At 45.5% G+C, this 25,937-nt stretch overlaps 2 protein-coding genes across 3 annotated transcripts in view; both read left to right on the forward strand.

Moving 5' to 3' along the window:
* The window catches only part of Iav (transient receptor potential cation channel subfamily V iav), a 41,311-nt gene extending 32,467 nt beyond the window's left edge, over window positions 1–8,844 (forward strand). The window contains exons 11-14 of one of the 2 annotated variants that reach the window (XR_013494945.1): window positions 1,696–1,941; window positions 2,258–2,576; window positions 3,948–4,330; window positions 4,779–8,844. Coding sequence is in view for 1 of the 2 variants with exons in the window: in XM_078192531.1 (XP_078048657.1) it covers window positions 1,696–1,941; window positions 2,258–2,576; window positions 3,948–4,125 (743 nt within the window). In the remaining variant the exon portion in view is untranslated. Of the gene's footprint in view, window positions 1–1,695; window positions 1,942–2,257; window positions 2,577–3,947 lie in introns of both variants that reach the window. The other variant, XM_078192531.1, reaches the window with a different exon arrangement.
* A 12,428-nt stretch (window positions 8,845–21,272) lies between these two features.
* LOC144476468 (uncharacterized) lies at window positions 21,273–24,217 on the forward strand. The gene is made up of 3 exons (XM_078193451.1): window positions 21,273–21,391; window positions 22,879–23,183; window positions 24,066–24,217. The coding sequence occupies exons 1-3, from the start codon at window positions 21,294–21,296 to the stop codon at window positions 24,215–24,217; spliced, it is 555 nt and encodes a 184-aa protein (XP_078049577.1). The 5' UTR covers window positions 21,273–21,293.
* The last annotated feature ends 1,720 nt before the right edge of the window (window positions 24,218–25,937 follow it).

Raw genomic sequence — 25,937 nt, forward strand, 5'->3', positions numbered from 1 at the left:
CTACACACGAAGACCCTGTTCAACTGTGCAGCGGGCCTTAGAATTAAATGCAATGTACGTAATTAGCTGCGCGAGCGCGCGCGCGCCCGCGCGCGGAACGCAAAGTACGGATACTTCGTGTATCCCTGTAAACCAGTCTTCGAGGCACAGCCTTCGGCGAGGAGGAAACGACGACGTCGCTATTGCGTCGCGCAGTAGTTCGAGAAATTGGAAAAGATAGAGAAATCAATAATTTCAATATTTTTGTTTTTTTTTTTCGTAATCTGAAGTCTTTGTTCATACGTAAACTTATTCATGAAATACTTTTTTAACCCAACTGTATACTATTTATTTAGACATTAGTTCATCTTTGCATTCTCTTTCGAAAATTACCAAGGCACTTGGGTCGAAAAATAATTAGTTTAGAAGATACGATTTTTATTCGGAGCAGCCATAAGATCGAATCAGCGAGCGTCGCCTCGACGTGAATCGAATTGTTTGCGGCACTGTGCGCTCCTGGTGTTCCCGGTGCCGTGGAGTTCAAAATATCTGCTGTTTTCTTCTGTTTTATTTTATACGTATAATTATCATCAGCCCCCAGTCTGTTTTATACCGATATCCCCGTTCACGTTTCTGCAAGATAAAAAGACCGATAATGAATTCTCGTCTGCACGAATCACGGTGTATAATCGAATCCGTATAACAGAATTTAAAATATAATATGATTCATATGGTATAAAATCTCTTTGTCGCATATCAATTCAAGGATTATATCTCTGCGAAAAGAGAGAGACAGAGAGAGAGAGAGAGTTTTGCCTGAAGCAAATTGGAAAATCTTTTTGTTCCATATTATTTCGGAGATGAGTCTTTTTTCGAAATCAGAAATTAACGAAATCATTCGTCATTTAAACCTGCTATTATTTCGAGTGGATCGATGCTATTTATACGTCTATGCGCATGCAACGGCATCGGGAGCAACTATTCGACGTAAAGTATTTCAAACAGGTGTTTCTCATTTAAACTTGGCTAATCCAGAATTTATTAATTCCCACTTGTTGGTCTAAAAGTACAGTCGCAGTGATTTCGACGACGATTGAAATTTACTTGATCGTAAAAAGAGTTGCAAAGAGAAATATATATTTCGAAATGTTTCCCCATACGTAGATGCGCGCGATCGAGCGATGCCATGGCGGAATGCAACGTCGAATAGAGTCGACTCGAAGAATATATCGTAGAATTGTGAGGACTGGTACGAGTATGCCAGCTTCGTAACGTAAACCAGCGCAACGCGGCGAGGCGGTGCGATTAACCGATAAGCCACATAAATACGTTTCGTACTAGCGACTTATTAGTAGGGCCTGTTCGTGGATTAAGGTTATCGTGTCGGGCAAATACATCGTTATTCCATGCATAGGGCTTCCTTGTGGACGGGTACCGCATTTACAAAGGGTGTCCCAAAAATATGCTACCCGGACAACGTACGCAATCGTCCTGCAAATACTCCTAGCTTATTTAAAATTCAAATTTTCGTTTCCAAGAAAGTTCGTAGGATATTGGAGACGTTTTAAAGACGCGCCCGAAAGAATGTCGCCCCCGAGATATTTTTAAGCCGTCTTGAAAACGACCTCGTGCCAGCGGGGCAATAATTCTATTAGAGTATATATCGCCGAGTTACGACAATCGCGCAATTTATACTTATTTATATGCTTGTTCTAGATGCCACCGTCGACGAGATTCAGGATCCGCTTCTGGAACTTGTAATCGCCGCCGAAAATATGTCCGATCATGAAACACTGATGAAGATAGCCCGTCGCGCTTTAGAGAGCGTGACCGTTCCGACGGATCCAAAAATAAATCTGCAGATCTTGGAGCAATTTACGATGATCAAGATGCCCGAAGAGGAACCGACTCCCGTTGCCAAGAAACAATATTTTGTCGAATCCAGCGACAATGACTTCGGCGGTAAACGAATGCTCAATTTTCACTTTATACAAATATTTAGAATGGTGCTATAATATTTTCAATATTACCGCGACATAATTACCGTGGTTATTATAAAAGATGGCTTTATAGTTTTATTATAAATATCTCTTTATCAAAAATTGTCTCACAAAAAGCAACTAGAGTCAAGGCTAGAGTGAAGGATTCGCAAGACAATCGAAATACTTGTTGCCATATTATTTTCAATGAAATTGAATGAATTAAGGCGGGAGATGAATTTGGTGTAAATTCGTTCGGCGAACGCATTGACGGGGGTGAATTTCTGGTGTTGCGATAGGAGAGACTCTGCTGGGTACGGAGGCGCGGTTACGCAGAATAAGATCAGCGAACAACAGATTTATCACGACGCGGAGACACTCGCGGCACGGGGACGGGGACGGTGATCCGTCATCGTCGTCGTCTTCCACATCCGCCGACGGAAATTCTCCGTGCCCGGCGCCGGTGCTCGCCGATCCCGAACAGAAGCTGACGAACCGTCAAATCGAAGGCAGCGCCGAACCCGTCCAATTAATTAAGGCGGACATAAAACAGAACGGGACGTGCAATTCATCGAAGAACAAAGCGCAGAAACGACGGCCGAAAACGGCGCGGAACAGGTACCGATGTTTTCGCTAATTTTTCATTATTGATTCCGCGTGGCCGGCCGCGTATACGTCTCGTCCGCGTTGATTGTGCTCCCAACAATCGGTTTCATTAAAATTTTCGGCTCGCTGCAATGTTTAATGGTATCGGTGTCGCGAAGTTACGTCTGCGGAATATTTATTGTTCGCGTTGTTAAATGCTGCCGGCACCGTTCCTTCCAATCGATCGCCGGCAGGAGGACGGTTTCGAACATCGATGGGACGATGAGCCATAGAAGCATCGCTTTATGATTCGCGGCGGAACATTGTTTGCAAGGAATAGCAAATGTCGCGTCTCATTTTTATTGCCGCGTGTTTCGGTATTTGCCGGCGAAAAGTTCGGTAAAAATTGATTAACATAGTTTGGAGAACGCGCGATAGTTCGCGGCTCTGCGGTTCGCAATTTGCAATTCTCGCGCCGGCCCTTTGCAAGATGAATTCCTTTCTTATCTAAAACAAATTCATCCGGCTGCTTGTACCGCATTCCCGGGAACGGCGCGCTTTTTCAAAGCATTTCTCATTTCGAAGGAATTTTAATTCCGCCCGACTCTCGCCATAGAGGATGCCCCATCATTAATTTGTCGCACAATTTTCATTCTGGAGGCAACAGCCAACGTCTTACCGTGCACGCATTCTCTGACAAATAAATTATCTAATAAATTCCTCCGGTCGCGAAACCATCTTCGAAGGTAATTTCCGCGGATGACTGTAGTCCGGCAACGATCGTTCTCGTCGTCGTCGTCGCCGTCCGACGTCGACGACGGGTTCGTTCAGGTAATGTCAAATATTACGAATATTACATAAACCCCAGTCATTAATAATTATTGAAATTAATACGGGACAATGAAATTGCAGCGTTAATTGGATCATGGCACTGCGCCATATGTAAACATTCAATAAATACAATTGAAAATAACAAACGCGATATTGGTTACCACAGAAGGAATTCAAATAACAAAAGCAATCGATAACTGCAGCAATCGTGTGGCAGTAAATTGGAACCTCTTTCTTGTCGCGTTTCGCAAACACTGGCCGCGCAGTGCTTCGGAAGCTTTTTTAATCAATCTTGCAAAACTGTATTCACCGCATCAAATTCCAAGTAGAACTATTATAATATCGGCGCAATTCACTTACAAATATAATAGTGACGCGTAGATAGTACTCCTTGCGAAGACTGGAACAAAAGTATCTCGAAAAAATTCAAGAAAATCGATCGGCTTCGATTTCTCGCGAATTTCTGTTTACATGAAAGCCTACGACGCGCCGCCGCATCGTCGGCCGAGAACGCTCCGGTCTTCCGATATAACGTCCGTTTAATGGTTCTTGTTCCGCACAATGCGTGCACAGGGTATCGCCGAAGGAATCGGAGGAGCCTGCACAGAGGAGAAGAGAATCGATTGAGCGGAATAAGGCGGTTTCGCCGGCGTCGTCTCCCACGGATCCGCTCGAGCCGTGGAGTACACGCGACATCAAGGACATGAATACGATACTGGCTTGGGAAGAAAATCTGTCGGAAAGTCCTTAGCGTGACTTTATCGTGCTAAACGCGAGCGCGCGATCCTCGCCTTTCCGAGCAACCGGCCGACCAAAACGCGCTTCTTCTTCTTCTTCCTCCTCCTCCTCCTTAACCGGGCACCTGACATAACCTGAAGCGTGCCGACGGATCATCCAGATCTACATACGAGTGCTCGCGCGGACGGATCGCGAGGTGTTCTTGGAACATTTGGCAGGTACACTCAAAGCGGATAAGCATTTTTTAGCACTTTTGGAGGAAACCGCTAGTCTGTGTTGTCGATTTACTCCGGAATGTGGATCAAACTTTTGCTAGTGGTATGCGATTTATTTGAAGCATTTCAGATTAACTCTTTGCCTTATGATATCGTGTCAGACACGGTCTACTAAATATATGTATATAATGACTCCCAAAAATAACCTGGACTAAAATAACTGCTATAACTTTGATCTCGACGCGATCCTGCGAAATCAGATTGCAATGTATAATATGTGTTCTAAAACGTAGCAATCTCTGGTTTCAAAAGTACAACCCGCGATTGTACAGAATTTTGAAAGCTCGCAGATTATTTGAATAGAATTAATTAGCTAAAATAAATCTGATCAATACTACACGTTATTCGATTCGAGCGAAACGAATTCAGTGAAATATAGACTGTTTTTTAGTTGCAGATATTACTGGAGGCAAATACGCTCCATCCAAAATCCAACTAATTGTCAATTACGAGAACTAATGATCATTTATGGCTGACCAAATGGCTATTATCGCGATGTTGCCTACTTTCGACCGACAACGGGTTTGTTGTATCAATTAAGCGGACAATTTCGTTAAAAGATATTTGATTAAAATCGATTGTAGAAAATTTACCGTTCCTAAAAGTTTCAAATTGCGAACGATCGTAGACGTTATCGACGAAACGAATTCTAAAAATAAACATATAAAACGATCACCGCAATTAAATGCAGCGACGGTGTATCTCCGATTGCCAAATACCCTCCAGAACACCTCGTTAAATTATTTGTCCGGATGAAAAGTAAACGTAGCGAAATTATTTCACCGATTAAAGTAAGCGACGTAAAACGTTTCCGTATTTAAGCGATCGGGATGTTCGTCACGCGTGCGGTGGATATTGGGTTAATTCCGATGCGTCGTCGAACGCGTTTCATTGTTACATCGAAACAATTTCTCAGGCTATTTCGATGTAAATCACGATCTCGACAATTCATTGTTTCTTCTCCCATCGAAATATAAACGAAGCCGCGAAAGCTTTTTAAGCGACGTTTCGCCACTAAGCGGATCTCGGAAGAATCGGAAACCGACTAATTTTCCCCAGGTTCTTTGGCTGAAAGATACCGCAACGATTATAAACTGTTTAAACGCAAACTTGCTTAATAAACGGAACGTTTTACACACCTGGGAAAAGTTTGCTAATCCGCGTTGAAAGTAGCGGCTGCGTAACAGGATAACATTCGATGCCAAAAATTGTTGCTCAACAAAGTGCAGGAAAAGGACGCAAGCGTCGGCATCTGTCCGCATTAACGAATATCATGGACGATGTGATATTTTTGGAATAAAAAAAGGAATGTAGGAATAACCGGAAGGATTAACGAGAGCGGAGTAGAGTCACTTTGATCGTAGAAAAGAGCGGACCTATTAAAAGTTGAATCAGAGATTACTGTACATTTAGCATAGTGCGGCGAATAGCTTATTTATTAATCGAAATACACGACTATGACGAATCGTTGACGTTTCTCGTCGCGCTGGAATACGAAAGTAACTGCTTTCGTCGTTGGACTATCGGAACGAATAGCAGTCACCTAGCGGTCGGTTCATCTAACTTCGCTATCCGTCGCCAAGAGCGGATAAACAGTTCGACTTGAAAATTTCTCGAGAGCTCTACGAATTTAAGATTGGCGGTTCCATCGGGGGTAGGGGCGGGACGCGTTGACAGCAAGTCAAACAGAGCAACAGTGAACAATTTCATTTCTTATCGGTTTCCCGGCTGTGAACCGGAGTGCCGGAGTTCGGTCATTGTTGCTCTGTTTCGCACACTCTTCGCGCCTCTGTGTACTTTCTTCCCGGTCGCGCTCTACTATAGTTTCCTAAAGACGAGTAACGAACTTCGGGGGAAGAGACCCGGCGAAATTCTCGAGCAATCTTCTCGGCTCCGCATAGCAAATACTCGCATAGTCGTTCGCATTCGAAGTCGTCACGGCGCTCCGCGGAAAGCGCGCGGACTTACACCGCGGCGATGCTCGTATCGATTGAATGCGCCGTGACTGAGGAGCGTTCGCGTACTTTTTATTCGAACGCGTCACCGGCCATCGGCAATTATCGGACGCTTTGTGAAAATTGGCCGAGAGTTTGCGTTCGCGAGTCGTTTCCATCGTTTAACACTTGACCGGCGCGATCATTTTTATCGGAGCAACCAACATGCCGCGGAGCCGCGACAGAAAAGACGCGTTAGTCCCTTGGCGTACTTTGACGGCTCTGACTCGTGATTTCTAATAATAACCTGTTCAGTGGGAATATTATTCCGTTTCCTTGGGTCTAGGCGTGCTATAAATATCAAGTTGTTTTTCTCCTTTGTAAAATTATTATAATCGAGAAACAATTAATTCTTTGCAAAGATAATAGCACTGCAAGTTGCATTAAAAAAAAAGGATTAATTTCATGCGTAGAGGCTGCGGACGATTCGGAAATACAATATTGGGAATCGCTCGTCGCCAGTTAAGGGTTGAAAGAAAAGTTCTTTCCGGCACGCGTGTCACACGTGTCTACGTTTTTAATCCGATTCGCGCAGAACCATCTGGTCGCCCATAAAACCTCGATGCAGCAAATTAAACGCGATCAGCACTTTCCATATAATATCGTTTTACTACCGCAGAATCTCGTAAACCGGGACACTTAGGCAACCGTATCTAGAATTTGCACACAGCTGACCAGGAATCATTTATTCCCCTCGACACTTTGCTATTTCCCTTCGGATTTCTAATAAACAAAGATACCCACCCAGCTACGAAACGACAATTTTTTTAATAAAAGAAGAATCGTATGGAGGTGCGATTATCAAATAAAAATCCGATTCCTTGTACCGTTGATCATTTCGATGGTATAGTAAGTAGTGTTACGCTATAAATGGTCCGACGATTTGCTCTATCCGTTTAAAAATCTCTGCACCTATTCTTTGTGTAACTATATTATTATTTATATAGTAGGAATAATAATATTAATAATAATTAATGAGCGCGACGTCCCAGTAATTTCGAATTAATAGTAATTCGAATTATGCAGCGAGTACAAGAACGAGTTTGAACATAAATTCTGTTCGACGATATTTCGGCGGATCGATAAAAATTGAAGGAGAATACAGTGATTTAGTTGGACGATCCCCGAATGGATCGACAAAGGGAAATCGGCTAGAATATTAGCGAGTATTGTAGCCGACACATCGCCGTGAAAATGGCCGACCCCCGACTACACGGAGAGACAAGAAAATTCGTCTGTTGCCCCAGCAGCTGGGGATAATGACGCGATCCGCGGTACGGTTCGAAGTACCGGAAGTCCCGCGTCGAATCTTGTGCAACGCTGTATCTTGATTGCTCCCATTGTATTCACTCGCTTTCCTCCTTTATTTTCACGCTCGGCCTGATCTCGATCTGACAATTATAACATAACTATCTCCACCGGCTGCGAACACCGTCGAGTGGACGTCAACAATACGTGGAAAATACTCTCGATAAGGGAACAGTGTCTCGATTTCGACGCTCGCGAACACGGCATTCGCAAATTCGGTTTCGCGCTGTTTTATTCTTAACGAATCCCTGCGACATTCTTCCGTCAGCGGACGGACGACACACGTTGCAAGCGCTGTGCGATCGGTTTATCTTCAACTTGTTCGAACAACGTTGCGCACGATTGGATTTACCAATGTCCAGTATCCTCCGGAATGTGTAATCGATCGCCATTCATCATCGCGCGGTAAGCTGATTAATTATATATAAAAATATAGAAAATAGACAGAGTACTCTCGGTATTAATAATCGAACATGTACATAGAATGGATAAGAATTCCAAATGATAAACGCTATGTAGCATCGAACGCATAGCAATGCGGCTTACAAATCTGAATGTTGCAGCATTCACTTTGACATCTCGTATTACAATAAAAATGAATGCTACAGCGTTCGCTTTATATATAAATCGAAAAATTAGCGATCACCCGAGAGCTTTCTTCCGCAGAGTTTGCGCAGCGTGCTTGTTAAGTGTTTTACAATATAAGGGACCAAATCACTTTCACTCGGAATCGATAAGCCCCGAGGGGAAACGTATCCGCCTTGACGTCGAGATCGGCGAACGAATTCTTGTAATTAACGATAGCCGCGCGGAAGCGGTTTTCGACGGGGTGGAGAGAAAGATACCCCTTCCCTCGACAGAGTCGTCGAAGACGTTTAATTTCGGTCGCGCGAACCGGCGCTGAACGCCTGGCCAATCGGCTAGTCGCAATAGCATGCAATAATAGCAATTAGACCATTTATCGGAGCAATTTCATTAAGAAGAAAAAAAACCACGTTACTGCCCGTTTTTTAGCGCGTTTAGAGCAACGTCGCCGCCGCCGCCGCCGCGAACGACGCGAATGATATACACACGTGTATAATTCTAGGAATAAAGCGAATCATCAGAATTTCTACGGAGGAAATCCATTTGTAAGAGAAGCGATCGTACGATGTAGCGAGAAATAAATTATTTTTAAGCGACTCCTGTATATTTAATCGTCGGGCGCCATCGCATGACGGATGACCGTCCGATTTCTTAACATTTCAGGCTGCCACGGCCATCGATTTCAAAATTTCATGAAATCAAAGTGTCTCGTTTGGTCGAATCGAGATTGAAAAGCTGAATTATTAATTATATTTTCAACGTTTTTAGGTTCCCCGGATCCTATCGTTTTCGCAGCAGTCGAAGCCTTGATCCGATCTACCGAATAAATGTTACAAGTTGAAATATTGTTACAGAAAATGAATTTTTTCTAGTCCCGACGATCGAGCAAATGACGAAGGTTAATTTCAGTTCGATCGACGAGCGGTAATGCAGGTAAGATACAGGTTGATGACGCAGCCTTGGCAGGTGAAATCGGATTTATCGTTGCACCCGATATCTTCTCGAAAGCCGCGTTATTATCCTGGCTGTGTCGTCCGCGTTGCAAGTATTTTCAACGTCTGTTTATCATGTAAAGCCGCATTTATGCATTTAAAGATAGGTATCTCGGGGCATTTAATCAGGACACTCGGCGCGGAATAGAGAGGAAGATATATCGCGTCGGGGATTTCGAGCGACACAATCCTATATTCGATTAGATGGTAAAACGCACCTGTACTCGATACACGCGCCCGCGTATAAATAAAACAGCGGGCATCGATTCGCTCGACGCGAGTCGAGTCGACGGTTTCTCAGCGAAAAGCTGACGTCCTAAAACGACCAGCTGAAAATAACCTCACGCCGGAGACTATTAATCGGATTATCCGTTTCAACGGAATAACGTTTGCTCGGCTGATCGCCCTGTAAACGCGACCCCTTGCATTTCATTAGCAAAATATTGTATCGCGACGGGCGAATTGTTTCGCTTGCGTCTGAAATCGGGCGAAGCAAAACCGAACGAATAGTAAACTACGGCAACGCGACATGGTTCGTCGGTCGAAAGGAGGTCATCGAAAGCGACGCGAAACTATTCCTACGAGTACAAATACGAATACGATTACGAATAAAATGATGCGCCCCGAAACACACCGTCGTGCCCAACAATGTCAAAAAAATGCAGCAATTCCGCGCGCGGCTCGTTAATCGCAATTCTCGCGAAGTAAACTGCAAAAGGCCCTTCCCTCCATTCATTCCGTGGCGCGGGCGCGGGCGGAACGGATGAATATGATTCCACGTGAATACCCCATTATGTATTTATAGAGAATGTTCCACTTGTCGTTTTCCACGCACCCCTCCCTCGCCGAAAAAGGGTGGAAAAACCTGGTCCGAGAATTTTCGCTCGCCATTGAAATAACTGACAATGAAAGCAACGGATCGCCCAGGTGACATAGTTTCCGCAAACTGTGTCGTAATAGTAGTACGGCGAAACCATTATTCATTTCTTCTGTGTCATTAACCCCGGGAAGGCAGCGGCTAGAAAAATGTTCCGAAAGTAGTTGTAAACTTCGGTTTCTTTCGTGAAATAACTTGCGCGGCGTGTCGTTAGACTGCATTTGATCCTTTTTATGGGATCCTTTCATCGTTCTACCTGCACTCCGCACTCCGCACTCCGGCGCCGATACTTTACGACTCCACCTACACGAGGCCGCGTGCATCGTCGTCGTCGTCGGTGATCCTTCGATGGATTCGAATGCGGTATTAGGCGACTCTTCGCCGAAGACGTCGTCGGTGCAAACATCTTCAAAATTCTTTTAACGAATTAAAGCACCTGTCGGTGGTGATCGCAGTCGAAGCGAACTCAAATTATTATAATTCTTAGATTTGTCAGGTGTTTCGGAGGGTCTGGTTTATTGGAGAATTGGCTCGAAACGGTGGGAGATGCTGCTAGACAGTTTTACCAGCGATAAAATGATTCGAGATAAAAATTCGTAAATACGATACCAAAAGATATTTAATTCGTTAAGTTGATCGGTCGAAGATGCTTCCCTTGTTGCTCCTGTTTCTCGGAATCGTTGCGGTCAATTGTTGTTTCTCACAAAGGACCGCAGTCCGCAGGGCTACTAATTACCATTGCGCCGAAAATCTGCTAAAACGGCCTCGGAACTATCATAAACTGAGATTCATGGACAGTTGTATGCATCGGTACATGATGCAGAGATCCGACTTCGGGGCAGGTTCGCTTGTTAGTAGTAAACCGATATCTGGGTATCCCGGAATAATAATATAGTGCACGAAACTTCAGTCCGAGCGTTCCTCCTCCGTCTGTGCACGCTACAGCTACACTTTGCGCGTCCTAATACATATGTACGCTGATAACAGGGATACACGGGGTGTCTGAAAAATGTCTTACAAAATTGTCGGAACGCGCATCGAATCCACGGTTTTCATTCGGAGTTTTCTGAGAACGTCGTGAAAAATTTGTCCAGCGTCATTGTTCGCAGATGGAAACTGTCCAGGTCCCCTGAAGACATCGGTGTCAAACTAATCTTGTAAGAAAGAGTTACACTTGAAAGAACAGGAAGAAAATAACAGCGTCGCGACAGAAATAAGAAACGTCTGGCGGCAAATGACAAATGAGTTTCACCGGATGTCGCAAAAATCATTCGAATATTTCGTTACATCCTATATCTGCATTGCATATAATTCGACATTCTGGTGTTTCACGTTGCAATCCTATTTTTCCGAATCCTAGCTTTTCCTCCAGAATCTGCGAAATCCGTGCCGATCGCTCGAATCGCGTCCAGAGAACGGGTAACGGATCCGCGCGTGTTTTCGAGCGTTCGGGTGGACAATTATCCTCCGTTTAATTTTTATTTCCGGCTCGGCCCGGAAGTTTTCATCGGACGCGTCGCGTCGCGTCGCGGCGTATCGTTCCCTCGGCGGGAACGTTATAACGCGTAAACGAGACCGACAACTCCCGGCAAGTTGGACGATTCTTGGATGTTCAGCACGTGTTTTCATTTCGTTATCCCACTGGTTCCTTCCCATATCATTACTGTTTCAATACACGCGGGAGGCGGTGGAAAGTTTCGAAGGCAGTGAACCTCGCCGAGAGCGTATCTCGCTTGTTCTCTTTCTTCGTTCCCGCGGTTGCGTCGAAATGAAAACTACGGAACTACGTATGAAAGAACACTTTAAAAAGAACGAGTAACCGAAATTTCCCGCGCTCACCGATCTCGCCACGGCCCAATTTTTAAACCAGAGAAATAGAATCGCGTTCCGATCTAAAATCATGATCGACGCGTTATCGAATACATATAACTCGTACGAATTTCAATGTATTTATACTTTACCGATCGGAACCCGTAAATCGGCCTGCTCCACCGACCGATAGCCTGTGAATCGGATGTCATGGTAACCAATCATTTGTTATCTATTATCGAGCTGAAAGTATTATATTGACTAGAGTACGCTCTCGCCTTATTTTCTAATTACCTCAATGTTAAATACCTATCGCGGTGAATAAAATAAAATAAATTAAATAAAACTGAAATTAATAAAATAGATAAGATTAATATTGTTTAATACAAATATTATGGAGATATAGAAATGATGGAAAATGTAATTACCTCGTAATAATAGAAAGCATTTTAACAAATATTAATTTAATATTTCTATAAGCAAAAGAAAAGGGCGCTAAGCCTAAACAGAGCCGACACTTCTGTTCCAATCCTCGATCCCCCACCCCTATGTGCGCAGCTGCTAATCCACTATTGGCCGAAGACGGTGTCTAACATCAACATTTTGATTCGCCGTCGATATTAGACACCGTCTTCGGCCAATAGTCGATAATTACCTGGAATAACAGGAGGGATGGCGGACTGCGGCTCAGAATACATTCGTCTTGTCAAATTCTAAAGGCATCGTGTCATCGATTAAATTACCGATAATTCCATCGCGCGGTGCAACAATTTTTGGATAGCCGAGAGTCGCCGAACCAGATTACTTCGCAACTTCGGAGACTTCCCGGGGCTGAACTGGCCAGTAGAGGTACGCTGCTGCTTCGACGTTCCAATGTCCATTACCAATTCCTCGGCGCAACTCTGGCATTCTGCTTCTGCGATTCATGAATCAGTAACTGTTCGATAACGTCGAGAAATATTGATGCAAACACCTTAATAATGGATGCGCGTAATAATAGGTCGGTGCAGCGCTTAGCTTCGCGGTCGGCTCTCGAAACTCGAAACAATTACGCGATTCTGTTACACCTCGATCCAGACGGCATTTCTTTTCGAGAAAATATTTTCTGCAATTAAAGCTGGGATAATAATTTCTGTTTGGCGAGTGGGAGTACCGATATAGATTTAATGCCGCTTCATTTAAACCGGTTTCGCTTTATTTCGCGATTCGCGGATAAGTTCCAGTCGAAACGTTTAAATAAATCCTTATAAATTAACAGACACCGGTCGCGTTAATTTAGTACTCGACAGGCATATAACAGCGTCGAAGCTCTTGCTTCGGTATGCTCGATTCGGTGGAATTCGGTGGAATTCGGTGTCGACGATTGCCGGCTCTCCGCAGATCAGACACCGACGTTCGCACTCCTCTGGGATTTTCTAGCGACGTATCGCGTCGAATCCTGGGACCGTGTACCGATGACAACCTCGCACTCGTGAAACCCTATACCGAAAAGTTCGGACACGTGGAACACGATACAACGGCGCGGAGCCCGTGGGATTCGGCACAGCAGACGGCCACGAATATACCGCACTCGATACAAACAATTCGGCGTGCGTGAGATAGGGTTTGACGGTCCCAACAATGGGCGAAGAGACTGCGAGACGGGATCGTCGGGTTACCGAGCACCTCAAAGAATATCCCGGTTTCTCGGGAGTCGAGTCGAGTCGACGCTGCCAGCAAAGATCAATTATTCTACGCGGACTCGCCGTCTCGTACGACGTCGCTTCATTTTCGAAACTTGTTCGCCGTTCGCGGCTGAGGAAGCAAATCGGTCTTTCAACTTTTCGAATTTGTTCTGCTCGATCCGCGAGAGCCGCACGGATGATACGCGCGTAGATATTTTATGCAATCTATCCCGAGTAAAATAGTGTATTTTATCGGAACATTGTAAACATTTAAACGCGTTTATATAATTTTTCAAGAGACACGTGTCTTCTTCGACACTTTTCGAACAGTCTAAATTGGGCTAATATAGATAGAAATCTCGCGATACGATAAAACGGGAATAATTAATGATTATCATCGAACTATAAAAATTATTAGTAATGATCGAACTCTGTATTTAGGTTCGTTGGTTCGCCGTTAACGTTTCTTTTTTTAACGATGATATTTTTAGGGACGTCGTTCCGACTCCGTGGCGCGCGCGAGCTTGTCGCGTCACGATCTCATTGAAAGATCGATTCGGGGAAACAGTGCCGCGGGGTGAAAGTAGCAGCGAGATTACCCGACAGCAGCGAAACGCAAAAGATAAAACGTCGTGTCTGATTTTCGGTCGCTGAAAATCCACGGGAACTGGCAGAATGACGGGACGTGTCTCGTTCTACTTCTTATTGTTCTTAACGGGCTGCTGTGATTGCGATCCGCGAGCACAGCGACGTCTCCCCCGCCAACCTACCGATTACTGCCGCATTTGCGCCGATCACACCATGTGTCGGTTCCAGGTACGTGGAACACGGTTAGAAACTATCACTCGCGCGCAATAAGATTGACGAATCAAATTATTAACGATTAACTTATTATGTTATTAACCCATTAGCTGTCACCGTCCCTGTTTTGGGATTCTGGAATTTTCCGTGCACCGCTTGTCAGAGAAGAATAGAACACGTGCGTTTGACAGTAAAATGTCATTTTACTTGTCCATATATGATATAATCGTTACGCAATTTTCTGTGCGTGTACCCAACATTTTCCATCGAAAATTAAAAAATGAATTGGCAGTTAATGGGTTAAGCATACTCGGTTAAATCGTTGTCAAAACCGTTCTCCGCTCGAGCATCGTTCGATCAGAAATCGATTGGTCCGAATCCGATTCGGGGGTTGTAGAAGACGGGCGACGGACGGACGGACAGACGCGTCGCGTGTTTTCGCGATTTTATTCCCGACAGATGAATCATCTCGTAAATTCTACAGATTAGTTATAATTATAATAAAATCGATTTGAAATTGATCCGACCGCTTACAGTATCGCATTGCAACAAATTGCATCGCGTGACGCGATACGGGCATCCCGCGTACGTTCGCGCAGATTTATTATGTTTTCGGGAGATTTCCTTCGATGTTATTCCGTTGATAACCCGCGCATCGATCATCGTATTAATTATAAACGCGAACAAGGAAGCCCAGTAAATCGGGACAATAAAAATCTATCTCGTATGCGTGAATTTGCGCGGCGGGGAATCGGAAGCCGATGACAGCACTCGTTAATATCGAATGCCGCGCCGCATACAACCGAAAACCGAGTCTATCCCTGTGGTCGGGGTCGCACCAGACGAGACTCGAAATCGCGGAACGCGAAGAATAGAAAGAGCTTGTTAAAAGCAAAATATTATGGAGACCTCGAATCCATGAAGCGAAGCTTCATTTATAACGGAGCGCCGCGCCGAGCCGCCCGAATCAAATGAAACGAAGTTATACCGCGCGCGCATTATTTATTGCACTAGTAATTAAAACTTCGATATGAACGACGCGTTCATTTTAATTGAGAAGAAACTCGACGAAAATGTCGTGTTCCGAGCTGTCGATAACACGGCCTTCCAGCGATTTTCGATTCTAGCAATTACAATTAATCGGCAGCTTGTTTTTACAATTAAACCTTGCTTCCAGTGCATTGGTCCTTTGATGCTGTTCAAATTGCTTGCAAATCTTTCTCGCAACGTCGTTACTCGAACAGGTATTTAGGCGTGTCTCGCGTCGTGGTACTCGTACAGATCTCAGGAATTACTTTCGCTGCAAGTAGTATCAGCAGATAATTGTCAGACACCGTGTTACACTTATCTGAAAATGTACATGCTCTTAGCCCATTCCCTGCCACAATCCCCATTGCGGGCCCATTAAAAAGTACGAAATATTTTAACAACAAAATATAATTTGAATACATATTGATGCATAACTTTTTCTACATATAGATGATTTTTCCGCCAGAAATTAGAAAAAAAATTTGTTGCTCAATGAGTCATGAACTGTGAAAATGAATTATTTTGGATTATTTTCCACTGTGCTTTATTGTTTTTTAATGCATCGGGCGAATGTGTGAATAAAATAGTCCTGAAACGGTGAAAATTACGAAATATCTGTCCTCTGAGGTTGTCGAGTTTGGGGAGCTTGCCAAGGACAGTAACTTGAAATAAAAAGTCAGTGAAGCTGGAAAAAGAGGCTGAGTGGCATTTGAAGGCGTATATCATAGCTTCCAAGGAAACAATATGGCGGGACATTACCTCGAAACGACCCGAGGCGTGCCGAGGCGAGGCGAGGCGATGCTACGGCGACAGTTGATTTTCCTTTCTTTCGTGCAGCACTTGAATACTAACCTACATATAATATACAATATACTATATTATAATAATATTATACTTATATTGTAATAGTAATATTAGTATTTAGTATTAATAGTATATTGTAATGCAAATGTTAAAGATGACAAGTTAAAGAACGAATTCTACAATATTCTCTACGGATTTCTGTCTCGTCTTTTTAACAAAATATCGTTAGGTTAAAAGGCACAGGGTAAACGCTACAGGAAATTGTTATCGTAATTTTTAGGTAGAAGCGCAGATAAAAAAGATCTTTAATAAGCAGACCAAATGCAGCGTTACGCTCACACGGCGAAGAAACTTTCTAACAAGATAATATAACGGGAAATATTTACCTTATCTTGAACTCGTGACCTTATTACACATATAGTTATATACGGTAAAAAAGTTCCGAACAGAAAGTCGTTTCATTTTATCGACACAAAGAGCGTTGAATTGGCAGAGTTAGAAAACATTCGTATATTTGTTACGCGTAAAATACTTTGTCGTTCCCGCATTTATTTAATAGCTTGAATATTTAGCATCGATGCGAGTAAGTAAAAGGTCCTATAAATAAACGAGTGCAATAAAAATGAAATAGAAAGAAAAGTGATTCGAGAAAGTCTGAAATCACAGTCGGAATAGAGAATTTGCCGGTCGATGATAAAAACTATAGCACGTGACTCGGCGAGAGACTTGAAAAACCGCTACTGCTACTTCACCGCGTCAAAGCGAATCCGATGAAGCAGCATGTATAATAGAAGCTCTCCCCAAAGAACCGAGTTGCATGCATGCCTTTTTCACGAAATTCGTAAATACTTGCCGTGCCTACTTGCCGGATGCCTCGACGCATCGCATCGCATCGCATCGATTGCGATGGCGAAGCACGTCGCCACGCACAAAGGGCCATTGTCTAACTCGCAGCTGAATTACCGTCGCAGCAGCACGTTCCCTCTAAAAGAGCGGCGAACAACGAAACGCGTCGCGATTGCGCCAAAAAACAATCTCGCCGTTATCCGTCCGTCCGTCCCGCATCGAGGAACCATCAAGTTTTTATTCGGAAACAATTTTGTATCACGTTCGAATTTTAGTTCCGCCAATCACAGCGCGTCGAATCGTTCCAACGCTTCGCGGCCGCGGCCGCGAGCAGAGTTTCACGTTTCTCTGTTCCATAGCCTGACGTGGCCGGCGTTAAATGCGTGAACCTGGATCGCGAAAACATCGACGGAAAGGACATCGAAACAATCCTCGAGTGGCACAATGTTTATCGCGACACCGTGGCGAGCGGACTCGAGCAGCGCGGAAATCCCGGACCGCAACGCCCTGCGAAATTCATGATGGAGCTGGTATGATTCCCGTAGAATTTGTTCGTTCGATACCGCCCACGCAATTACGAGCCGCGGCAATTGTTCGACACGCCGAGTTCGAAAGCTGTGCGAGCATTACCGGTTTTCGAAAAAACCCTCGCCTCGACAAATTCAGAAAATTCGAGCAACTCGTCCAACGAAATAATCCTTGGAAATTATTATCGATCTCGACCCACCTATTATCGATCTTTATCAAATTTATTATATATATATATATCACCTTGATAATTAATTATCAATTTGGAGGTCGTCGACGCGAAGATCGAAGCTTTCCCTTTCCAACGAAACCTTAAAACTCGACGCGCGACGAGTTCCGAAAGAGCGACGTATTTTTACGAAAATACGCGCAACGATTTTCCACGGCCAAACCTGTTCCCCGTTTCTGTTCCATAAAACAGCTGGAAAAAAAATCGTCCATCGTGTTTCATGGGATCGTTGCAAGGGGGAAGCTTCAATCTTCGAATCTATGGTACATTCGGTCGTGAGAGAAATTTTCCGCGATTCTACAGACATTTCAATTTGCAGTATTTTCGAGACGAAACGTGTCTTCGGTTTCCCACCCACTATATTACGTTTATTAGGAAAGAAAACGATAATAATCCTCTGGAAGAATACGGGGGGAGGGGGGGGGGGGGTCCTTTTCATTTCACTATCGTCGCTTTCGCCTTGCTATTTGTTTTAATCGAAAAACGGCACAAAGTAGAACAGCATTTCGATCGACTTCTGCGACAAGTGTTTGGATTTCGACGAACGAGCCGCGCGGTCGGTTCGCAGGTGAATTAGCTGATCGAACAGGTCGAATTGATTTGGACAGGTCTGGGACGACGAGCTCGCTCGCATCGCGGAGCAATGGGCGTTGCAGTGCAACCTCTTCGAGAAGGATCAATGCCGAGACCTTGGCAAGTACCTCCACCGGATACGTCTCATTTTTCATCGCAGCCATTCCATTCTACCCTATCATTTTTCAATATCCAACGGTTCGGCGCGCAGCCGTAAGCGAGATTGTTTTAGCGGCGGGATCGGTGTATGCCGGGACGGGTCGCGTTCGCGTCCGCGTTCGGGTCCCTCGTTTCTCTATCAACATGTTTATCGTTCCTAGGTTCGGTTCGGCGGGAGCGACGCGCGGCAAACCTCCCGCGAATTGTAATAAACTTTTGCGATTTTCCCGTGGAAAAGTTGAAATTGCCGCGATACCAGCCAGCCAGCCACCGTTTGTCGTTCGCGGCCGCGCCATTTTCCGCAATTAAAATTATTCCGAGCGCGGGGCAAATTAATTTGATCACCTCAATTAGAAATTGCTGTACCAGAAACAAGTTTGGAAACAGCGAAACGTACAAATGGTTGTCGATAGTATGGATATGGTTGCGCGACTTCTGGCTAAACGGGATACGAGATTTTAGTTTGCCGGCTGAAACTCGACCGCGAAGGAATCACGATATTCGATCTACAGCGCGCGTCGCGCCGGGACGAGGCGACTTTCCACAATTCTTTGAACTTCCTGCAATTTTAATCGAATCGATCGGATTAAGAGGATGCGAGGGAAACTCGAAAGATTCTCCTTCGTTTCGTTGGGACGCGACTTGTTCTCGCTCGGACATTTCTCCGCCAAAATTGGAACAAAATTAAATACGCGTTGCAGCGACGACACTCGAAACTCTTTCACTATTTAGACAATAAAATTTGCCAGCGAATCGTACGCGGAATTGATCTTTGCGGTTACGAGTTTACTCAACGCCGCGACACGGAGAGACGGAGAGACGGGGAGACGGACAGGTATGCCTCCTAATCGCGTTCAAAGAAATTGGCTCCGTGTTTAAATTTTGCCCCGCTCCCCCTATTTGCCCAACCGCTGCAAACTTGCTACGGAAACGCGCGATTTCCCAGCATAAACATGTGGGATTACCGGCTGTTTGTATTTTCAAAGTATTCGCGGCACCGATCTCACTTTCCCAATCTCTGGATAATTAAGACTTACAATTTGTCCCCTTACCTACAAATATGGGACAGGAACTTTCCTCAAATATTAATTGAACGAGAATAAATAAGGGAGATCTAAATTGACCCAATTTTGATCGGGAAATCGTGAAAGCGCGAGCTGCAGCTTTCCTTCCGAATGTTGTACCTTCAACCGAGATGAAAGTAGAAAATGTTTTGCTGGTTTCTTTTTTAACGTATTTTTCATTCCGGTAGCTGGCTTGTACCGCTTCTACTTTGATTTGAAAAATCGAAGGTCCCCTCCGTTTCTCGAAGTTGTAAAAAGCGTCTGTTTCGGCCGGCTGCGCTGCGATACAAATTCCTGAGAATCATGAGTGGGGAAATATTTGCTGGCGTCGCGTCGCGTCGCGTCGTATCGGCGAGCGCGAGTGCACGATCGAGCTGCAGGGGGTCGGCGGCGATACCGTTCGAACACACAGTGTCTTTTCCAAACATCGGCAAGTGGTCTCCGTGTGTCGAAGTTACACTCGAGAGGAGACGCTCCCTGGTCGGCTGTCCTAGTCCTAAGCAAAGACAGTGATCCGTCGCGGCGGATGCGATAGGCGAGAAGGAGAATTCGTCCTGTCTCGCAGCAGTCAGAAATTCGCAGCTGTTGTGCGCCCGACGTAGAATCCGCGCTCCGGAATTACCGCGGGCGAAATACTTGCGAAATATTCGCTGCGAATTCAAATTACTTTTCGCAGCAAAGCAACGGTAATCTGGCTAACGATCCGAAGCTTCGTCGCGAGGCTTAGACTACTGTATTTGCGCATTCCAGTAGTTGCCCCGGAGTCAAGTTACTAACAAGCTTACAAGGGAACACATATCGCGCGCGTCGCACCCCTACACGCTTTGACTTTGACGGAGCTGTGCGCGCGCGGCCAGATAATCCGAGGAAATATATTCGACGCGTGTCCTTTTTGCCCTCGTTTATCGTCCTCGTCGAAGGAACAACGACAACAGTCCTCGAGATCGAAGCTTCGGAAAACATTTTCAGAGACAGCCGAGAGGGCGCAGGGAAACGTTTCTTCCAAGCGGATAGCGAATCAACTTCCGTGGAATCATCGTTAACGCGTTCGCTGTCATAACATACGTATACTAATAGAACATTCATTTTTATCGGTATAATAATCGGTAATGATCGTTTATTTGAAATTGATCGGTAAACCACCTTACAGCTTCCAAGTTCCTAATGCTCGAATTTGGAAGAAATGGGTTTTTCTAGCCCGCGAGGGAAAAAGCTGCGCAATTAAACCCCCAGGCCGACGAATTCATTAAGAATCGCAGAATTACCTGTTTTACCCGACGTCCCGACACCCGCGGAATATTAAATTCCGAATGTTGCGCATTTTTTTCGTCGAGTGGGTCGAGCTTTCGGGAAACGGGGTACCGTTGGAAGTAAAAAAATTTCGTTTTTACCCTATTGCCGATACGTATCCAGTTCCAAAGCGGATCGATATTCTCTCGACACGAAATGAACGAACGAACGAACGAACGAACGAACGAACGAACGGACGGACGAACCAACGCGAACGAACGACCACGGGCTGACTGATGAATTTAATCGGTCTATGTGTAAGGTAACATACGAACCGTCGCCGTTGTGTGCCAAACGGTCTATGTGTTCTTTGTAGAGCGATTCGAGGTATGGCAGAACGTGCACCTGCTCGATATGAACAGCGTGGGAAACAGCACGTCCGCCGCGAGACTTCACTTTCACATTCAATCATGGTACGATGAAGTAGAAGACTTCGATTCCGCGGAATTCGGGTGAGTCCGCTTTGCAAGCTTTCCTGCGAGCTTTAAAGCCCCCCTCCGCAGTTTCGTCGACTCGTTATTTTGCCAACGTACATTATGCCATGAAAAAAAGTAGCTCCGGTTTTGCGCGTTCTACAGTCCCGTGGCGCACGGAAGAACCTTTTTTTCCCGTAACCAGGCGATACTGCGCTCGCCAAGTTGCGGCCGAGGATTCAACCGCCGCGTTTACAGCAGCTGACTATGCCAGGGAAAATGAGGAATGTCTACTATTCAGCGATTCGCGTAAAAATATATAGTTAACGCCGGAAAAGCTAGTCTGTATCTGGAAATGCCCAAGCTGTTCCAAAAGCGACTCGCAATTGGGAAATGTAGGGTTCGCTGGGTCAGTCGAAGCAACTTTTTCCTTTACAGAAATCTTCTCTGCAGCTGCGTTTTGCGAGTTATTAAGAGTTATGTAGAGATTTTTGTAAAGGGAAGTGTTGCTATACGTTTCGCAGGACAGCACCTCATATCGTTGACTCGGTCCGCAAACTCCTGCGGTTGGCGCAAACAAACAGCGAAGCGACGAGCATATCGCCTCACGATTGTCACGTATATGCAGAAATTTGTCATACGGACAGGTGTACCCGTATACGGGACGGCGTGGGCCTAGCTTGGCCTGGCCTAATCGGTGTTTACAGACTATGCACCGTGCCAACGAACGGTTCGGTTCGAGGAATTTAAATTGCCTCGCGATTCAACTGCTGCAACTTATGCGGGCCTCTGTCGTTGAACGTCCCACCGCGACGGAATTCGATAACCAACCCTAACGAGCAATCGGAGTGTACGTGACCCCGTCGGAACGAGTTCTGCTACTCTTCAAAATTATTCGGGTCGTGCAAAAATAATTGCGGCTTCGAACCTTCGAATTTAACGGCCCGGGCGCCGCGTCGTTTACCTCGTTTCGATTTATCCGCCGATTTATACCAGTCGCTGAAAATCGCTACCAGTAATACAACGATTAGGAGCCGGTGTCGACGCTTGCCTCGCGGTAAACTGGAAACCAACTATTTTGTATTAAATTTAGCTATAGGAGTGTTTGTCTCCGGCAATCAATTTATCGAACAATCGTTGCGCAAGGCGACAGTGTATTCACTTTGGCCACTGTCGCATAAAATATTTTCGTCGTTCTTTGAAAATTGTCTTTTGCATATTCACATTTTCTTATTTATTACAATATTATGGTATAATTGTGTTAAATTAGTCGCTTTAATGTTTGGGAAAAGAATTTTTCAAAGGAGAAGAAACAGCTCGTGACTCCGAATAATGGTGGCGACAACGTTCGATCTAGGAACGCGATAGGAGAATTTGCAGCGGCGCCTCGGAGTCAGTGGCCGAGTGCGAGGGATTAAGAATCTGCGCGCGGCAAGCGGCAAGCGGGAAGCGGGAAGCGGAAAGGGGGTCGAAGACGAGGCTCGCGTCGGTAAACGGTGTAGTGAATTGGCGCATCTCTGTTCCAGGTACGTAAACTACGCCGCGCGAGGCAACCTGTCTTACATCTCGTTTGCTTCGGCAACAATTAGCCAAGTCGGTTGCGGCCGCGCAATTTACACAGTCAGGCCAGACGAGTCGACTCGTCGAGGAGGGCCCGCGATGGCCTTGCATACAATGCCCGTCGGAATCGGGGATCGAGTGGAGACCCTTGTGTGCAATTACGGGCCTCTCGATCGGAAGACATCGAGGGAACTCTACGAAGACGGTGTGCCGGCTCTTTGTCCACCGGGAACGGTTCGCAGTTCGCGATACAGAGCTCTCTGTCGTGCCCGTAAGTGTTGCCTTCCAACTCCTCCTCCTCCTTCGCATCCGCATCCGCATCCGCATCCTTATCCTCCCGCCCTCCTCCCTTGTTCTTGTTCCTCTGTGTGTTCAGCTGCACACGATTGTTGTCGCTTCCCTCTAGCCGCGGTCGTTACCGACCTCGGATATACGAACCAGTTAACAACGACGAATTTCGGCGCTACGAGCAACGGGAGAATCGTTTTCGGCGCGCGTTCCAATTGCTTGTCTCGCGAGAGCTCCGCCGTTGTTACAACGCCCCCGACGGATCACGCAAATTGATTTTTACAAGGCACCTTTTGTCGTTCCATCGCCTCTGATTCAGCCAGCCGCGGAAGCTCGCGGGCGGCTTCGCGCAGCGTCCGCGCGCCGAATTCCCAATCCGTCGACCATCGAACTCTGCCACAGTTGAAAACGAGTCGTTTTTGAGAATTCGGTGACTTGAAAATTCGATCCTCGTAGCTCATCGTTCGCTTTTCCAAACACACTTTCGCATCGGATTGGAGCTGGGTGAACATGCCAGCAGCTTGTTGTAGCATTGCTCGCAATGCAGTTGCAAGGAGCCATTATTTCTCGGTGTACAGGGAATATAGGATTTAATCGATTCTGTTTTTGTGTCGCGAAACGAGCATCGATCGGGCGCAAAGTTTCCAAAATTTATGTCACTGTCATACTAATCGTACACGCATATGTCTATGGACGTGGATGCAAGAAGTTGCCGGTTCTTGCGACAATTAGTGAACGCGTGACAATTTCTAGAGGGTCGCTGCCAACGATTTATGTCACGTCCTTGGAGCATGTCGTTTGAAAAATTACTATTAACTGAAAAAACTTGGCGCGGCAAAGAACTAAAAGGAATTAATTTCAGCAGAGACGCTGGAGAATCCGCTGCAGCTGACCGAACTCGGAAGAGCCGATCATGGGAACAAGATGGAAAGCGCCGGAGATGCAACATCCGAAATGAAAATCACAGTTTATCTGGTCCCAGCGATGCTATTATCGCTGGCACGCTTGTCGATGTGATCCCCACTTGCCGCGCCCCGCCCGACCGACTAAATGTTAGCTGATGCGCCGTCATCGATCAAATTCGTGTGCCACAAGTAAATCGGTTTTATCATTTCTCGCTATGTCTCGACGATCCAAAGCATTCCATGTACAGTATAGGAGCGTAGAATAGTTCTCCGAAACCTATACTGTAAGGGATACTGTTGAAATAAATTTCGGATGCAGGTTGTAAGATTTTCTGGGACCAAAGTTGATACATTCTAATTAGAGGATGACACGGAGTTACAGAATTAACTTTGATCAATTTCTCTGCCAACATCTCTGACGAGCAACGAAAGCAACTCTGATCGAATGAAACGCCTACTTCGGATGTACTTCGAAATCAATTACTAGGCAGACGCGGCTGTCAGATTTGCGCCCTGAAATATTCGCCGCCTTAACGAAGCGACGCGTGCGCCGATTTCTAGATGGTCAATTTGCTGACCCATTACTTCTAGTCGGTTATAAGGATTTGATCGTGCAATTAAGCAACCGTGACAAAGCGTGCTCGGCAAAAAAGGGGCAGAAAAATTGGTCCGACAGGTCAAGCGATAATTGAAAGAGTCAAGCCGGAGGAGAATCGAGCGAGACGGTTGATGAATATTTCAGCGAGGTTCCACGAAGAATTACTAAGCGGAAAAGGGGCTCGTGAAGAGGTTCGGAGCAAGAGATAGAGTGAGAGAGAGAGAGAGAGAGAGAGAGAGCGTGTGGGTGCGCAAGAGTGTGGGGACGTGGAACCTGTCGCCGTGCATGAGGAAATCGACGTTTCACAGGGTAAACACTCCTGTTGATGTTATTTTCTTGTTTGCCCGACCTCAGAACGGTCGAAAGGCGTCCACCCTCGCGTACCGGAACATCAATCGGTAGGTACGTATCAACAATCCGCGGCTTTCACCGACCTGTCCCCCTGTCCGTCCCTGGCAACGACTCGCGCGGGCTTCGCTCTGCGAAAGACAGTGGCAAAGTCGCGCCGACGCTACGAAGCGTCTCAAAATTCTCTCTAGCGATGATCGACCAATTTTTCTGAATTTATTCAACACGATAGACCAAAGAAAACGATCCATCCTTCACGCGTACTGTAATTATGAAAGATACCAAACGTTCGCGCAGAAACGGAACGTTCAGCTTGATAACCGATAATTTACTAATTGCATCGGCAGTCGATTACTTTTAGCAGTCGACTCTTAGACTGGCCGCTTCGCAACGAACATTGTAAAGCCAAAGGCGGAACATTTTGTGTGCGCGAAGCAGCGAGTCTCATTAAATTATTTCACGACGTTTAAAGCGACAAGAGACTTCATCGCGTTCGCATGAAACAATCTCGAGAGACCCTTTTGAGTCGCCGACCATTAAAACATGTCTGAATAAACGTCGTCGATAACGAACAATCGATGGGAAATTTTCGTAGTCGAAGCATAGCGTACAAGTTTAGCGTTTGCATGGAAAACGCCGGGGAAACGTTTCGAAAATGAAACGCGAGGCTAAAACTGTATACCTTCTTACGTTTTGCGAACAGCGTGTGTACACGCGCGCGTTAAACGCTGCCGGAATATAAAGTAGCCGGGACCACAGGCAATTACGTAGCCTTAATTGGATGTGTCAAGTGTTTGCGCATCTCTAAGGAATTATTGTTTACCGAGTGAATTAGTTTCCGCGTTTCTTCCCTCGAGTCGTCGTCGTCGACGTCGTCGTCGCCGCC

This window comes from Augochlora pura, chromosome 10 (assembly GCF_028453695.1).
Source record: "Augochlora pura isolate Apur16 chromosome 10, APUR_v2.2.1, whole genome shotgun sequence".
Lineage (NCBI taxonomy): Eukaryota > Metazoa > Arthropoda > Insecta > Hymenoptera > Halictidae > Augochlora > Augochlora pura.

Coding starts and splice junctions, on each gene's coding strand:
- LOC144476468 (XM_078193451.1), top strand. CDS start 21,294: ATGAACAGCGTGGGAAACAGCACGTCCGCCGCGAGACTTCACTTTCAC. Junction 21,392..22,878: donor TTCGATTCCGCGGAATTCGG/GTGAGTCCGCTT, acceptor TCTCTGTTCCAG/GTACGTAAACTACGCCGCGC. Junction 23,184..24,065: donor CAGAGCTCTCTGTCGTGCCC/GTAAGTGTTGCC, acceptor TAATTTCAGCAG/AGACGCTGGAGAATCCGCTG.